This window comes from Ipomoea nil, unplaced genomic scaffold (genome assembly GCF_001879475.1).
Source record: "Ipomoea nil cultivar Tokyo-kokei standard unplaced genomic scaffold, Asagao_1.1 scaffold2036, whole genome shotgun sequence".
In the NCBI taxonomy this organism is placed as follows: Eukaryota; Viridiplantae; Streptophyta; class Magnoliopsida; order Solanales; family Convolvulaceae; genus Ipomoea; species Ipomoea nil.
This window is the reverse complement of record NW_017618464.1, coordinates 3530795-3549480: the sequence shown is the minus strand read 5'-3', so window position 1 is coordinate 3549480 and position 18686 is coordinate 3530795. Positions and strand designations below refer to the sequence as shown.

General features: G+C 36.8%; 1 protein-coding gene across 1 annotated transcript; it reads left to right on the top strand.

Moving 5' to 3' along the window:
• Positions 1-15708: 15708 nt before the first annotated feature.
• LOC109147815 lies at positions 15709-16827 on the top strand. The gene is made up of 2 exons (XM_019295471.1): positions 15709-15788; positions 16250-16827. Exons 1-2 carry the CDS (start codon positions 15743-15745, stop codon positions 16825-16827), a joined length of 624 nt encoding a protein of 207 aa, XP_019151016.1. The 5' UTR covers positions 15709-15742.
• The last annotated feature ends 1859 nt before the right edge of the window (positions 16828-18686 follow it).

Sequence of the window (18686 nt, the reverse complement as noted above, 5' to 3'; positions counted from 1 at the left end):
CCAATTCCCCGATTATCCTGGAAAAAACATACGAATAGATAATGCTGGTGAATTCACCTCGTCAGTTTTTGACGATTATTGTATGGCCATAGGGATTAAGGTGGAACATCATGTACCATATGTCCACACCCAGAATGGTTTAGCTGAATCCCTTATCAAAAGAATTAAGCTAATAGCTAGACCATTACTGCAACGATCCAGTCTACCAGTCACTTGTTGGGGACACGCAGTATTGCATGCTGCTAAATTGATACAAATTCGGCCAACTGCATATCATGATTATTCCCCTATACAACTTGTACGTGGTAATGAGCCAGACATTTCTCATTTGCGTGTCTTTGGTTGTGCGGTTTACGTACCTATACCACCTCCACATCGTACTTCAATGGGCCCACATCGTAGGTTAGGTATTTACATTGGGTATGAATCCCCATCTATAATTAAATACCTTGAGCCCATGACAGCAGATCAGTTTACTGCAAGATTTGCTGACTGCATGTTTGATGAAGATCATTTCCCGGCATTAGCGGGAGAGAAAAACCCAGCTTTGGAAAAATATCAGAAAATTTCATGGGATGAAAAAGATCTTCAATACCTTGACCCACGTACTAATCAAACTGAACTTGAAGTTTAGAAAATAATAAATTTGCAAAAACTAGCAAATAATCTGCCAGATGCGTTTACTGATTATAAAGGAGTAACTAGGTCCTATATTCCTGCAGAAAATGCTCCACCAAGAATAATTGTCCCCAAAGGACCAAATACTAACACCGACACTATCCAACGCCAAAAGCGTGGAAGACCAGTTGGTGCAAAAGATGTAAATCCGCGGAAAAATAAAAACAATAAACAATCACAGTTACTCCAAAATTGTCCTGAAGACGAAATACCCAGTGTAAATGCACGTGCTACAAATAAATCTAACACTGGGAATACGGAACACCTTCACCAAGATATGATAGAAAATGAGAAAGACTTGGTTGAAGTAAATATAGAATCTGCCATAAACTTTTTCGAAACAGGAGAAAATCTTAATAGAAATGTAACAGTCGTCGACGACCAATTCGCCTCTACAATTGCTCTTCACATTTCTTTCAATAATTTGAATCCAGAACCAAAAACTATAGTAGAGTGCCAGAAGCGCTCCGATTGGTTGAAATGGAAAAAAGAAATTGAGGCTGAGCTCAACTCGCTAAATAAAACAAAAGTGTTTAGTCCTTCTGTACTTACCCCTAAAGGCGTGATCCCAGTAGGATCCAAATGAGTATTTGTACGAAAGAGGAATGAACAAAATGAGGTGGTCAGATACAAAGCGAGACTGGTAGCTCAAGGGTTCTCACAGAGACCTGGAATAGATTTTGAACAAATTTACTCTCCTGTCTTAGATGGCACATCGTTCCGTTATCTAATATCGCTGGCAGTAAAAATGAATTTAGAAATGCAGTTAATGGATGTCGTGACCGCATATTTATATGGGTCATTAGATACTGACATATATATGAAAATACCTGAGGGCATCCAAAATCCTTTATGTAAAGGAAAAACAAATCAAAATATGTTCAGCGTAAAATTACAAAAGTCATTATATGGCTTAAAACAATCAGGAAGAATGTGGTTTTATAGATTGAGTGAATTCCTCTTAAAACAAAGATATAAGAATAATGATATCAGTCCTTGCATTTTCACTAAGAAATCATCTGATGGATTTTGTATTATATCCATTTATGTAGATGATATAAACATCATAGGGACATGCAAAGATGTCAAGAGGGCATGCTTATGTTTAAAGGAGGAATTCGAAATGAAAGACTTGGGAAAAACCAAGTTTTGTCTCGGCCTGCAGATCGAGCACCTCCCTGAAGGAATATTCATACACCAATCTAAATACACAAACAAATTATTGGAGAGATTCTACATGAATAAGTCACATCCACTTAGTACTCCAATGGCAGTCCGATCACTTGAAGTTGATAAGGACCCGTACAGACCTAAAGAGGATAATGAGGATATTCTAGGACCAGAAGTTCCCTACTTAAGTGCCATTGGAGCACTTTTATATCTTGCCAACAACACTAGACCTGATATTGCTTTTTTAGTAAACATGCTAGTTCGTTTTAGTGCTGCTCCAACCAGAAGGCATTGGAATGGCATAAAACATATCCTTAGATATTTACAAGGTACAAAGGATCTTGGGCTTCTATTTAAAAGAAACCAAGACACCACATTAGTGGGATATGCGGATGCTGGTTTTATGTCTGATCTGCATAATGCTAGATCTCAGACTGGATTTGTATTCCTATCTGGAGGTACAGCTATCTCATGGAAATCAGTTAAACAGACACTAGTAGCTACCTCATCTAACCACTCTGAAATCATTGCTCTATACGAGGCCTCAAAAGAATCTGTATGGTTGAGGTCACTAATACATAATATTCAAGACTCGTGTGGAATAATGAGTATTAGAAAGACCCCCACTGTCCTTTATGAGGACAATGCAGCATGTGTTGCACAAATGAGTAACGGATATGTTAAAGGTAATCTCACTAAACATATTGCACCAAAGTTCTTTTATCCACATGAGCTCCAGAAGAGTGGTGACATACAAGTTCAAAAGGTTCAATCAAGTGAAAATCTAGCAGATTTATTTAATAAGTCCTTACCTACTTCTACCTTTGAGAAATATGTTTACAAAATCGGTATGCGTAGGTTAGAAAGGTTGTCGTCTTCAGGGGGAGCAACAACATCTCGGTGCACATAAATTATCGGTCTAGAAGACCAACAACTCTTGCGAATCCTGAAGATTAAACCCAGAAGGTTATAGTTGTACTCTTTTTCCCTTAACTAAGTTATTTTTTCCCACTGGGTTTTTCTTAGTGTAAGGTTTTTAATGAGGCAACTAATGCAACACATGATTTTCCATACATCATGTACTCTTTTCTCGACTAGGTTTTTCTAGCGAGTTTTTAACGAGGCATGATTATGGCAAATAATGTCCAAGGGGGAGTGTTGTAAAATCTAATTATGGACATTATTCTAGCATTAATGATTTGATTTGTAACAGCTTGATATTTATGGTATGATTCTAGAATAGCTATTATATATATGATGTAATACTGTACAGAGAACTTCAATGCAATAAGAATCCTTTTCTCTGTGCTTCATTGTCTGCTTACTGTTCTTATTATTCTTCGTTCTTCGTGACTTAAAGGCTTTCAAACCTGCAATACAACAGTCACCAAATTTTTTTATAATTAACATACATTTTACTGGTTAACTGAATATTTCAAAATTTGAGAGATAAAGACAAAAATCAAGATGAATTAAATAATCAATATTAATTTCTGTCAATTTCAAAACTAATCATTTAAACTAGTAAATGTACATTTTAAAAATGTAAATAAATAATTAAAACACACAATAAATCACTAATTAATTAATCAACATATATAACTAATAAAACCAAAGCATATATCTCAAATTTGGAATTTTTTTTGAATTAAAATGTATACTTGATGCCATTCATTATTAAAATCTTGATAAAAGAAATAAGATAATAAAGAAAAATTGTCACTTTAATTATTTGATTTATTTATTTTTATTTAATGAATTTGAACTTTAATATATATATTTTGAGTTTATTTAATATAAACATAATAGATTTTTTTATTAAAAAAAAATTAAACGGGGGCCAAAAGTGTATTTTATCCCTACTATTTCAATATATACATACATATTTACAAGAAAATTTAGGGTGAAGGTAGGGATGGGGTGGGGGTAGGGCCCCGGGGGCCAAGGCACCCCTACAGCCTAAGGTGCTTTCGTCCCTGCTTCCCTATATATATATATATATATATATATATATATATATATATATATATATATATATATATATATATATATATATATATATATATATATATATATATATACACACACACACACACACACGTACATTCATTAATTGCAACAGTTGTGACAATATGTAATTACAAAACATTACAAATAAAATTGAGTACATCAATTAAGCAAAGGGAAGGAGAAAATTTTAGAATTAGATGCTACATGCACCTTGTCTTCCTTGAACTACATTCATCTTTAGAGCAGACAGTGAACAAGCCCCATTTTCAGCCAATGGTTTTCTTCTTCCAAAAGGCTGAACCCCAACCCTAACAGCCAATGGTTTTCTTGAACTGAAGAACTCTTGAGACTTCTTGCAATGAGCAATTGCTGCCTGGATAGAGCTCTCAATCTCTGAGGTGTCACTGTTGCTTCTCTTGAGGAAGTTGAGCTCATAGCAGCCATTAGAGATGAATGCAATGGATGAAGAGGAGGAAGAAGATGAAGTACCAGATGAAAAGGATGAAGAGGAAGACAGACACTTTGTGGGGGAATGGCTTTTCATTGCTGCTGAGAATGTCCTCCTCGGATTGCTCAGAGTGTCCTCAACCCCCCATCTCTCACACCATTCTTGATCACACTGGCTATGGTGGGATGTGGTCATTTCCCAATGTATGGCAATGAGGGTCTCATGGCCACTTTCCTGCACATCCACATTTATTAAGCAAAAATAACCAAGCAGCAAATCAATTAAAAAGTAAATAACCAGACAGATAATCAAAGAACCAAAGTATACAATGAGCACATCAATTAAAAAGCAAAGAACCAAGCAGATAATCAAATAACCAAAATATACAATGAGCACATAAATTAAAAAGCAAATAATCAAAGAACCAAAATATACAATGAAAACATCAATTAAAAAGCAAAGAACCAAACACATCATTAGAGTAATCTCCAAATTCTTTCCTTCAACTTCAATGAAAACACTTAAAATATACACCTAAAAAGCAAAGAACCAAGCAGATAATCAACATCATATCCAGCACATCCACACCAATTAATACAATGAATAAGCAATGAAAAGTAGGCTATTGTTAACACTGGAAAAGAAGACACTTTGCTGGTGCACGTTTCTTTGATCAATTTCATGTTATCAAAGTTCAAGCCTTCAGCATAATTGAACATGCAACAAAGAGACTTCTAGGGGTTGTTTACTTCTTTAGGAACTAACTGCACAAGGAATCACTAAACTAATTGCACAAGGGATCACTAAACTAAATTGCTACAATGTTCATACCGTCAAATGTAAGGGCTCCAAATATTTTCAAATGAACATCATAAATAAAATATAATGAAATGGTATTTTTTGAGATGAAGCTAAACTATTTGAACAGAATTTACATACAATAATTGCATACAAAAATATACACCTAAAATTCTTCAGATTTATTCTGTAAGGGCTCTACAAATATACACCTAAAATTTCACATCATAAATAAAATATATTGAAATGTTTTTCTTTGATATCCTTACCCTGGAATGAGGTGATGGGTACGATCCAACTGATGACTTTGGTGACTCCATCTTTGGAATGAACTCATTGACGGTACACAAGATCGGATCGGAGCGAGGCTGAGTAGGGAGTGTCTCCGCGTATGGTACAGAGCTGTTGTGAAAGAGCCGAAGGATACGCTGTTGAAGAAGATGAGAGAGTCGCCGAGTACAGAATACCGTTTCCCACTCAACCCTGGTCTCTGTAATGGTCCTGGGAATTTACAGTAAAGAGCTGTTGGGAAAAATCCCACAACCTGTGACAAATAAAATCACAGGACCGACAAGAGCGCAAATACGAGATGGTACAAAACAACCAAAATAAATAACAGACACAAGGGACACAAGATTTACGTGGAAAACCCCAAAAACACAGGGAAAAACCACGGACCACCACCAACACAACATTCCACTATAACAAATCTTGGGTACAAAGTTGCTGGCTACCACCCGAGCCAAACACCCTAAAAATCATCAAATACAACAACTCTAAGCCAAATACAATATATCACGTTCACAGGCCTAAAAGGGATACCAACTCGTACTCAAAATATTCAACTACCACGAACAAGGTGAAAAGAATACAAATATTACGAGCTTACCCAAAACGATGATGTCTGGAACAAACACTGACCTCTACAAATATTTGATGAAGAAAAGTACCCCAAAGATCTCCGGCAAACTCACGGCAAATCCATCAAACGTGCGAGTAAACCTGCCGACACACGCCGCCGCCGTGCCACCAAACAAGCTAGGCAAACCCACGACAAAGTAGCACAAAAAGAAGAAGAAATAGATGTTGCTCCTTCAACTGCTGCATACGGCCGTGAAAAGGAAGAAGAAGAAAAATGGATTTTTCTTCTCTCTATGCCTACTGCTTGTGCCGAAAAGAAATGGAATAAATGTGTAATGTAGAAGCTTATAGAAGTGTGCGGTGATGGCAGTAAACAAATGAGTTCATCCCCCTTTTATAATGTTTACTGCCGACATGGGGAAATGAGGGAAGGAAGGATATCTTTGCTTTTCAACTTCCACCCAAAAACTCTTCTCTCCAACTTCCACCCTTCAACTTCTACCTAATAACCCATTCTCCAACCTAAACAATTGTCTGCAAACTTTTCCATCAAGCTAACAAATATTGCAGTGGAATAGGCTTGGTCCAAAATGAGCTATTTACCACATAGGAGGGAAGCCCCAACCCAACAAATCTCCCCCTCCCGACTATGTGGAGGATATCGCCGTCCCGGCGATACAGCAACAAACCTCAAGTGACCTAACTTCCATTGGTCCACACACATCAGAATGTATCAACTCTGATGCACATTCCTTTGTTGCCACATTCACTTAACCACCAGAAATAGAGCCTTGCAAAGAGTACAAGTTAGAAGACTTGTTACCTCGTGCAACAACCAGTGAGCCTTTGGCAATTTTCCACTGTCCATCACCAAAGAAATAGCAGAAACCATCATCATCAAGATTTCCAGTAGAAATAAGATTCAGTCTGATACCCGGTGCTTGCTTTACATTTTTAAGTACCGGTGTGCCATTGCTGGTCTCAAGACAAACTGTACCGGTACCAATCACCTTCACCTGACCATCATCACCCATTCTTAGCTCTCCAAAATCACCTGGAGTATATGAAGCAAAGAATTCCTTCCTTGGTGTAACATGGTAGACTGCACCTGAATCCACAATCCAAGTTATCTCATGGCAAGCAACATTGTTGGCATTCTCATCGCAGACGACAAGTAAATCTCTTCCAACTATTGCAACTTGGTTCCTGGTGACATCATCATCATCTTGCTCCTTGTCTCTTTTCAAGTTGAAGCAAAATTTCTTGATATGTCCTTTCTTACCACAATAATGACATTCAACATCTCTACCCTTCTGACCCTTTTGCCTGTTTTTCACCCTATTTTCTGTAACCAAAATCTCTGATTGAGAAATGGAGGTTTCTTGAGATCTTCTTCTTGCTTCTTCATTCAAGATACCACTCTTGACATACTCCATGGTCACAACGCCGTTGGGAGCAGAATTTGTCAAAGAAACCTGAAATGTTTCCCAAGAATCAGGTAGAGTGTTAAGTAACCAAAGACCAAGTACCTCATCCTCAAATGTGATGCCCATGCTTGACAACTGATCAAGAACACCCTGGAAATCATTAACATGATCATTGATCAACGTACCTTCCCTGTATCTTAGATTCATCAACTGCTTCAACAAAAACAACTTGTTATTGCCTGTCTTGGAAGCATACAGGGCCTCAAGCTTATCCCACAGGCTCCTGGCATTCGTCTCATTAATAACATGGTTCAGAACATTGTCTTCGACCCATTGTCGAATATAACCACAAACTTGTTGCTTATCAAAGTCCCACTCCTCGTCTGACATATTTGCTGGCTTTGCACTTGCAAACACATGTAGATATAATTTCTTCACAAACAGGAGATCCTTCATCTTGGCCTTCCAAATGTGAAAATTTCTACCGTTCAACCGCACCATATTAATCGTATTTGCCTCCATGTCAAATGTACCCGATCAACAACCAGGGCTCTGATACCACTTTGTTGGGAAAAATCCCACCACCTGTGACAAATAAAATCACAGGACCGACAAGAGCGCAAATACGAGATGGTACAAAACAACCAAAATAAATAACAGACACAAGGGACACAAGATTTACGTGGAAAATCCCAAAACCACGGGGAAAAACCACAGACCACCACCAACACAATATTCCACTATAACAAATCTTGGGTACAAAGTTGCTGGCTACCACCCGAGCCAAACACCCTAAAAATCATCAAATACAACAACTCTAGGCCAAATACAATATATCACGTTCACAGGCTTAAAAGGGATACCAACTCGTACTCAAAATATTCAATCACCACGAACAAGGTGAAAAGAAAATACAAATATTACGAGCTTACCCAAAACGATGATGCCTGGAACAAACACTGACCTCTACAAATATTTGATGAAGAAAAGTACCCCAAAGATCTCCGGCAAACTCACGGCAAATCCATCAAACGTGCGACAAAACCTGCCGACACACGCCGCCGCCGTGCCACCAAACAAGCTAGGCAAACCCACGACAAAGTAGCACAAAAAGAAGAAGAAATAGATGTTGCTCCTTCAACTGCTGCATACGGCCGTGAAAAGGAAGAAGAAGAAAAATGGATTTTTCTTCTCTCTATGCCTACTGCTTGTGCCGAAAGGAAATGGAATAAATGTGTAATGTAGAAGCTTATAGAAGTGTGTGGTGATGGCAGTAAACAAATGAGTTCATCCCCCTTTTATAATGTTTACTGCCGACATGGGGAAAGGAGGGAAGGAAGGATATCTTTGCTTTTCAACTTCCACCCAAAAACTCTTCTCTCCAACTTCCACCCTTCAACTTCTACCCAATAACCCATTCTCCAACCCAAACAATTGTTAGCAAACTTTTCCATCAAGCTAACAAATATTGCAGTGGAATAGGCTTGGTCCAAAATGAGCTATTTACCACATAGGAGGGAAGCCCCAACCCCACAAGAACAAAGGAAAATGCAGACATAAGAGGGGGTAGGGAAGAAGAAACTGCAGAGGGATAGGGAAGGGAGATACGATAGAGAAAGAATAAGAGAGTTTCCAATATCAAGATTCACATACCTCCCTATAATCTATGCCTGCTAATTAAATCTAAGGATCTAAGATTCCTAACAACCCATAACCAACAAAACAGAAAGCAGTAAAATATCTTCCTTATTCCGCCTCTTGCTTTTTACTTCCATTTCCTTGGGGTGTTACAATACCTTCCACTATAACAGATCCTTGTCTCCAAGGATCACACAATGAAAATTGAATGCACAAGTTAACAGCATGCATATACATTAGCAAGGTGGCATCACTTCGTGAATTAAGGTGACATCACTTTGTGAATAACGTCTGGGCGGCTCAGATCTTCTCGCAAGGGCAATTTTAATTTTTGGAATAACTGTAGCAATATCTATTCCCTCAAGACTTGAAGTGCAGCCTCTAACCAATCCAAAGAATGTGCCACAGGTTAAATACTCCTCCCCACAGATTCAAATCTCCTCCATTTCACCTCTTTCAACACAGTAGCAGGAGGGATCGGAGCAGCTATTCACACCACTTGATAAACATTATTTTTGTTGTTATTTTAAATAATTTTTTATAGTTAAGTAGCAAATAATTGATTAATTTTATCTAATTTTATTTATTATTGTTATTGTTATTAGTAGCTTTGTTAATATTATTCAATTTTAGGTTGTTTTAATTATTAATTTTTTTTATTATTTGAATTCTATCAGTTTAATAATTCCTTGGTCCTAATTTAATTTAATAATAATAATAATAATAATAATAATAATAATAATAATAATAATAATAATAGTCTTATTAGTATAATAGGAGTTTTAATAAACATAGACTAATTATAATTGATTTCTAATTTATTTAAGTTAAAGAATATTCACTTTTGAGTCTCGGTCGAAGCTCTTTGTGCGGCGATTCAATCGAAGTCGTCAAAAACACTGCGAGAGAAGAGGTCCTTCATCGGCTATGACCAGAGATTCAGAACAAAAATTACGGTGGAGTTCAGTTAAGGAAGCAGTATAAATGGGAGGCTTTTGTGAAGAAGAAGAATCATCAATTGGCCCCGGACCAATTCCGGAGTTGGTGAGAGGAGAGTTCTGATCGGTAACACCAAATTATTTTCCGGCGGACTTCTAATTCGGTGGCGACGGAAACTGTTCCCTTTAGCGATCAAGTCCTTGGGCGAAGTAGAGAATTAATTTGGCTACAAGTAAATTGGGCGCAATAGCAGGCTTTACATGGCATAAGCTCACTATTTTTTTAAGCTATTCGTAACATCATCTGTATTCATTGTTAATTTGTTTTGTTTTTCCTTCTCTTTAATTCACAGTACTTTTAATTGTTGATTTTAATTATTGATCTTAAAATGCAATTCTTAGTTTTTCAATTCTCATTTTGTAAAGTCAATTGCTATGTGGACATTAATTGAGCATAGTGACAAATTGCTTAGCTTTATTAAATTGCTTTTAATGGTTGCTTTCCTAAGATTTATCATATTTGCAAATTGATTTTAGTGTCAAATTGTTACTAAGTTTTATTGTTGATATTAAAATGCTTCTCTGAAATTTCATCATTCTGTTACATATCAAGTTGCCTGCGAAGTCCTTTTCGTTTCTTGGTTTTTGGATTATTTTTCCTTAAGTTTCCTACATAGTCTTGATTTAATTTTCCCGCAATTATATTGAAACTTCCTTTAGACTCTTTAAGATTATTCCTTCCAATTATTTTCAAGTTTATTAAATTGCATTATTAAATTGCATTGTATTAATTTCATGTGTGATAGACCCTTGCTATTGCACACTATTACTACAGTGACTCGTGCACTTGCGAGGACATATATTAAAATTGTCCATAACCACTCATAGACTCAAGCTCAACATTAGAACACAAACTGAACCTAAAGAAGAATGAACTGATTGTGTAAGTCATAGGACCAATAAGAACAAGGCCATGTATATCTCTAGCTATGGTCCTCTTCGGCCTTGACACGTTCTGCACCATTCCACCGGGATCAAAAGGGAATTCACTGCACCCTTGCATTCTAGAATCGAAGTGATGGGAGGGAGCGCAGTGCTGAAGCAAAGCTTGCCCGGAGCTTCGATGAGAACCGCAGAATAAGCAAGTCAATTCTGGGTTCACTATGTTATTTTCAGCACGTGGATATAGAAGGCGTGGTGCATGAATTGGGTTATCATGGACACCACAATACGCAATTACCCGATCTGAGCACCCTACCAAAGGAACTTCTCAAAGGCAATGACGATCTGGAAGCATGAAGCTGAATGATTCTTGTGCCTTTATATTATTATCCATTGGCACATTATCTCCCATAACTATACACTGAGAACCAATCTGTATACCACTTGAAAGGGAGGAATCATATACGGGGGATTCCTCCCCAAAAGAGACTCCTGGTTCTTGTAATAGCCCTGTATCACGCAGTGCTCAACCATCATCAAGAATAGCCTGATATTGTCTCTTGGTAATCAAGTCAACTAAAGAAAATGGAGGATCGCCACCCTCAGATCTCTTGAGTTGGAAAAAAGGATTCAGAGTTCAAGTGGCTTGCAATTGCTTTCTCAACGTTTGGATTCGTCGCGTCTGAATCGCCGGCAAAGATCGCCGCTCCTGAATCGTCGGCGAAGATCGTCACTCCTGGATTACCGGCAAAATCCCCTAAATCTTCATTCGGAACCAGGGGAGCCGATGGGTGGAGTCCAATCGCCTACAATATCTCATCTCTCTAGCTGGATATCCTAGACTCCATCTGGGCCATGATTCTCTCCACCAAATTAATCTTCCATAGCCGGAAATGGCTTATCAATTTTGGCGCTTGCTAGACTTCTAATGAGCTTCCATGGTGAAGGGATATAGACTTGATGGTTGAAGGAAGATAGGGCTCTGATACCACTTGTAATGGTCCTGGGAATTTACAGTAAAGAGCAAAGGAAAATGCAGAACCCCTTAGGATTATTCCTAGTATGTGGATGACCATGCATAGGTTTCATTATACATTTTCTCCCCTTTTCCCAATGTGTTAATGTGGATTGCATGTCAGAAACTGTCTTCATGCGATAGCCTCCGGGCTATGAAGACCCTGTTCACCCTGATTATGTGTGTCACCTCTAGCGATCTGTGGAGAGCTCAAGATGGAATTCTTACGTACATGTGAGGGGGTAGGGATGAAGAAACTGCAAAGGAATAAGGAAGGAAGAGAAAACAGAGAAAGTAGAATAGAGTTTTCAATATCAAGATTTACATACCTCCATACAATCTATTCCTGCTATTTAAATCTAAGGATCTAAGACTCCGAATAACCCATAACCAACAAAACAGAAAGTAGCAAAATATATTTCTTCTTCCACTTCTTGCTTTTACTTCCATTTTCTTGGGGTGTTACAGTCTCGCCGTCGCCGAGTAAGGTCAACCAGTCGCCCACTATGCTGAAGGATGAATGATTAATGGGAGTTTGAGGGGAATTGAAACTGTGAGATGGTGGATTGGTAGTGTTGAAACATAGAGACAGTACGTGATAGAGGGTTGAAGAAGAAAAGTGAGGAATAAAGAGAATAAAAGCTATGCCAGGAATCGATTCCTTTAAATTTACCGTTCACGCCATGTGTTTCCAAAACAGATAACATATTTTCATTTTGTTTCTGATTCTCTATTTTTTTTTTTTAGAATTATTCTCTACTTTGAAAATAAGAAATAGCATTAGTAAACGGGTTCTTGTTTCCAAATTTTCAAAATTTTTGAAAATTTCCTGTTAGTATATTGTTTGTTTATAATCCAAATTTTGGTCTCCAATGTTTTAGCATTAATTACCTTCAATAGTAGAGTTCAGGTACAACTATAAAACACGTCAGTTGATATCAAATACAAACACTAGAAATTAAAGATATTATCATATTACTGTTGGAAAATAGCTTAAAATGGCATAAAATGGCATATTAAGTGGCTATTTTGTGGTACAATTATCAGTGGGGTCCACTTCCGATTTGGGCTGGGTCAAAGTGGGTTCGGGTTCTTCGTGGTGAGACGAAGAGATTGATATATTGTACGCTCAAAACGGATAATGGGTGAATGAGATATTGATTCTCAAAGTAGACCCATTTGAGTTGGAAAATGAAGGGAAAATGTGAGCTTTTGTCCCACATTGGTTTGGGAAGAGAATTTGCCCCACTATTTATACATGAGCTCTTTTTAAGCTTATTGAATTGTATAACATAGAAGCTCTCTCTCGCGCGTAGGGGGGTGCAAATCAAATCCCAAAAATGAGATCGAAAAAGCTTGGATCAAGCCTAATCTCGTGTGCGCAATTTTCCTATCCAATTTAGCCACGAAATAATCCGAAAGTTAGTTGGTGAAATGGTTTCACTAATTCGAGGTGAAACAGTGAGAAATGGATTCACTGTAATGCAACTTTCGTGGTGTGAAATGAAACAATGTTTCTTGTTTCGTGTGAAATTTCATGAAACAATTGTTTCGTGGGCCACTTGGGCCACCACGAAACTTGATCATATGTTTCGTGTAGTAGGCCGAAAGTAGTGGTTTCGGCCTGATGGCCGAAACTACTACTTAGGCAGAAAGTTTGGCCTGAAGCTCTTGTTTGTGACTGTTGGGATTTAATTCAGCTGTTATGGGATTAATTCTTTGAGTTAATTTCAATTTTAATTTTTGAATTAACACCCATGTTAATGGTTGCCGTTACAAGAGTTGTAGGGATGCCCTTAAATGCCATAATAAAGGTTATTGACTCCTCATTCCCTATATAAGAAGTGGTAGAGTGCAGCAGAATTTTTCTAAGGAAAAAGTAACAACAACACACAAGGAAAATTTTTTTCCAAGCCTCAAAATACTTCTGCTTCTACTCCATTCTTGAAGCTGTGGTTTGCCCGTGCTCTTGTTCGCCAGGTTCGTTCGTTTGGGTGCTCAAACGTCGAACCGTTGTACGTTTTATCCTGGGAAGCCTAGGCCACAACGCTCCTAGCACTTTTGGGAGGTGGCAAATAAGGTTTTAAGGAAAGAAAGGCACTCGCCTAACTCGTACATTTCCTTCTTCTTCTCATTCTTTCTTGTTTTAGGATTATGCTCTAGGCAAAAATCCGTTCTTTCTTGTTGATTTGGAGTTATAATCTGAGGATTATAAGTTCCTTTTGGTTGATATATATTGTTATATCTTTCTCGTAGATATATACGTATATATAACCTTTGGATCCGTTTTATATATATTTGTGTGTATATATATATTTCGGATATATATATCCAATAATATTTTATATATATTTCGTGTGTATATGTATAAATATTATTTTAAGGGATATTAAATCGATTGTGGTTCATTATCTCCAACAATTACAAATTTCAAACATCATGGCACCTCTTTAAATTCTTGCCCGTGACATCTCTCCTTTGAAAACAAGCAGTGCTATCAAAGCTTGATACGTGCGGAAATTCTAGAAAGAAGAGGCAGTGAATCAATCAAAGTGTAAATAGTGTGTTTTCGATGATCCAGATTCAAGAGGTATGCATGGTAATGGTTTCTTCTTTTCTGTTATTTTTTTCATTCGTATAAACATAGAATACTGTGAAAATTCTTAATGATTGAGAGTATTAGTAGATGTTCATGGTCCTAATGTGCTTTATAATCAAGACAAGAAAAATGATCTAACCTCTAAGTTGGAATCCCAAGAAGAAGATGAAGACTTTGTTGAGGTGCAATTTCAATCAAACTTATTAGTGTTTGTTTGTTTTTTTTTTTTCTATTTTTTTACATTTTGGTAATTCTTATTGTTTTGTATTTCTATTTGTCATTACTGCAGGAATTTTATTCTTGAGAAAAGGCTGAAGCGGTGAAAGTACATACCTGCTTTGTGTTTAAATTAGAACAAAGGGCTTCCCTTAATACTTTAAGATAGTATTCACATTATCTGTATAAAGTAGATTGTATGAGTTGAACCTTTAATCAAATTATAATTTCAAAAGGATATTATAATTGGTAATATCCTTAAGTTGTAAAACGTAATTTAAATATGACTATATGAGCACATATGAATAAAATGCTTTGAGATTAAATAATGACAATGAATGATAATTGTGACAATAATGAATGATAATTGTGATTACAGTTTATTGCAAGTGCATATATCAACTAGAAAATTGTGTGTTCAAAACTAAAAAAATTTTAGCCTTCCAAGAAAATATGCAAAGCCACATCTATTTAAAAATGTTGATTCAATTTTTATACTTCTGATCTTAGAGCTCAAATTGCACTTTCAAATATTATAAAAATGTTGATTCAATTTTTATACTTATGTTTCACTAAAAGATGAATTCTAAAAATAAGAGTTAATATTTCTCAAAAAAAAAAAAGGAGTTAATAGACAAAATGGTACTCCGACAATTAGCTAATACTCGATTTTGTCCCGAAGAATTGAACGTACTCAATTTAGTCCTTTTAGTTTTCAATTCACACCCAATATAATCCCCCGTTACAATTGCCGTCAAACGACCGTTATTTTGAGGGCATAACAGTCATTTTGTTGAACCAAACCCCGTTCTTCCTCTAGTCTCTATCAGTCGCCACTCCACTCCAGCTTGAAGTGTATGAACACAAAACCACCATTGCTAGGGTTCTCTAAGTGCAATCGCAAACTGTATAAGTGAATTGACTCAATCAATGCATAATTTGGACTCGAAGCACAAAGATTAGCAGAACGATTAGCTAGGGTTGGCCGATTTTGCTTCGAGAATGGGCTATAGCAAAAGGCTTGGAAGCGGTAAAATCCCTATTAATGGTATGTGATTCTTGACATTGCTTTTTGATTGTTCCACTTTTTTATGACCAAAAGTCAGTTTAAATTCCTTTATTGATTGCTTTAATGTATATATAATAGTCGAATGGCAGTGTAGGGTCCATGGTTTGTAGTTTCCTTTATTGATTGTTCTAGGGTCCATGGTATGTAGTTTCCTTTAGTTGAATTCTGGTGGTAATGGTAGGGATCATATCTTCGTTTAATACCTTGAACTGCTGCTATATAAACACCGCCATGTGCCTTTATTATTGGTGCTAGGGACTATCTATATTTAATTGTTGTTGGGGATGAGAACCATGTATATTTAATTGTTGTTGGGGATGAGACCATGTATATTTAAACACTGCCACTTCGAATGCTATATAAACACTACCACTGCTATATGAAGCTTTGTTACTGTCAGTTTGTTTATTTATTTTTTGTTGTTTAAATACTGAAATCAGGAGAAGAAAATGAAGTGTTTACAGTTAAGATTAGACATGGGGGAAAGTTAAGTCATTGTGAACCTACTAGCTATGTGGGAGGGTACACAGATTACTTTAACAATGTTGAAGTATATGAATGGAGTTTTATGACTGTTAAGGATCTACTAAATGAATTAGGGTATAACATTGAGGATTGCAGTATACATGCATTGGTTGGGGATAAGTTGACTAATAAGGTCATTTTAGATTTAGAGGTTTGGGATTTAATAGATTTTGCAGATAAGGCTAGAGAAGTTGAGTTATGGGTTGGTTTGGGTGAATTGGATGCAGTAAGTGAAGATGAGGTTAGTAAGGATGTGTTGTATGATTGTAATATTGATTACAATGAAGAAGGTGATGACATTGAATTTGCCAAATCAATTGATCCAACTGTGGAGTATGATGGTGTATTAGCAAGTTCTAAAGGTGTGGCTAAAGAACAAGTTGCCACAGAAGAAGGGGTTCAATATTCTGATGAAGGATCACCATATGCTAGTGATGAAGAAGGTGTACCAAAGAAATGGCCACATATGGAATGCCCTGAATTTAGTATTTGATTAAAGTTTGCTTCTAAAGTTGATTTTAAATAGGCCATACTACATTATGCTTTTAAGGCTGTGAATGATTTAAAATTCTCCAAAAATGATAAGGTTAGGTATGTGGTGAACTGCAAACAAGCTGAATGCCCATGGACAATCACTCTTAGGCTATACCCAAATTCTAATACTTGGAGGGTTACAACCTTTAATGATTCCCACGTTGAGTGTCCTTGGGTAAAAGAAAACAAAGTGGTAAAGTCAAGTGTGTTGGCAAAAAGGTGGAAGAATGAAGTAAAAGGCATTCTACATAGACAACAAAGAAGTTTAGGGACAAAATTTGAAGTGATGAACATTTTACTGTAACTAAGAGGCAAGCATTAAAGGCCATGAAGCTTGCTAGGGATGCAATTAAAGGGGACCTTGAATATTATTTGAACAAGTTTTGGGGCTACTACCTTGAGATACAAAGAAGTAACCGAAACACAACTTCTATAGTCAAATTGACTAATGTGGTTGAAGAAGAAGGAAAGAAGAGGTTTCAGAGGTGGTATGTATGTTGGGATGCATACAAAGAGGGTTTTAAGCATTGTAGGAAGATTATAGGAGTTGATGGCTGCCATCTTAGGGCCAAGTATGGGGGACAGTTGCTCACTGCCAAAATATTAGACCCTAATGATGGAATTTTTCCCATTGCTTATGCAATTGTTGAGGGAGAAAATAAATACTCTTGGGTTTGGTTCTTGCAATTACTTAAACATGACTTGAGTATTACTGAAGTTGGTGAGGATTACTTGACTTTTGTTTTTGACAAACAAAAAGTCTTAATTCCTACATTTCAAGTGGTTTTCCCAAATTGCAGTCATAGATTTTGTGTTAGACACTTGTGTGCAAATATAAAGTTGGCTGGTTTTCAAGGAAAAGCTATTAAAGATACAGCGTGGAGTGCTACTAGGGCTACAACTGTCAATTAGTTTACTACAACAATGAGAAACCTAAAAAAAAGGGATATTGTTGCATTTGAATGGCTAACAGACAAACACCCTACTGAGTGGTCAAGATCACACTTCAATGAGCATGCTTTGTGTGATATGCTGGTGAATAATGTATCTGAATGCTTTAATGCAATGATATTAGATGCAAGGAACAATCCTCTACTAAACTGTCTTGAGACATTGAGGGAAATTGTAATGAAAGTATTGTTTGAGAAAAGTGAAGAAGCAAGTGGAAAGGCCCAATTTACCCCAATATATTTAGAAAGTTAGCTGCCATTGAGAAATGTGCTAGAGGATATATGCCTATTCAGTGTGACTTGATGTTATTTGAAGTGAATGGGATGTATACAGATGAACATGAGAAAGTAGATTTGGGAAGGAGAATGTGTTCTCGCAGGAAGTGGGATCTCACTGGAATTCCCTACAAACATGTTGTTGCTGCCATATGGATGAAAAAACATAGCCCCATTGAATATGTGAATGTGTGTTACACAAAGAAAACATACTTGGCAGTGTATGGAAGATGCATTAATCCTATGGCCGGTCCCAATGATGGCCTGCAACAGAAAGAGTGGCACCGCTACCACCTCTATACATTGTCAGGGCTAGAAGGCCAAAAAAACTAAGAAAGAAGGGAGCAGATGAGCTTAAACAAAAAAAAAAAAAAAAGAAAAAAAAAGTCAACAGTTGCAAATAGATTTACAGTAGATGTGGTCCATCTTTCAAGGACATATATCAGTTTGCATTGCACCAAGTGTAGGCAAAAAGACCATAACAGTAGAGAGTTTCCTTTGAATGGCAATTAGGTAATGCTCACCTCCATACTATGACTATATAATTATTGTTATCCATCATCGCATGCTATCTAATTATTGATATCCATCA

What these genes read in the sequence shown, in the direction of transcription:
- LOC109147815 (XM_019295471.1), top strand. Translation starts at nt 15,743, where the DNA reads ATGGGCTATAGCAAAAGGCTTGGAAGCGGTAAAATCCCTATTAATG. An exon ending in CGGTAAAATCCCTATTAATG is followed by an intron (nt 15,789 to 16,249) that starts GTATGTGATTCT and finishes TACTGAAATCAG; the next exon opens with GAGAAGAAAATGAAGTGTTT.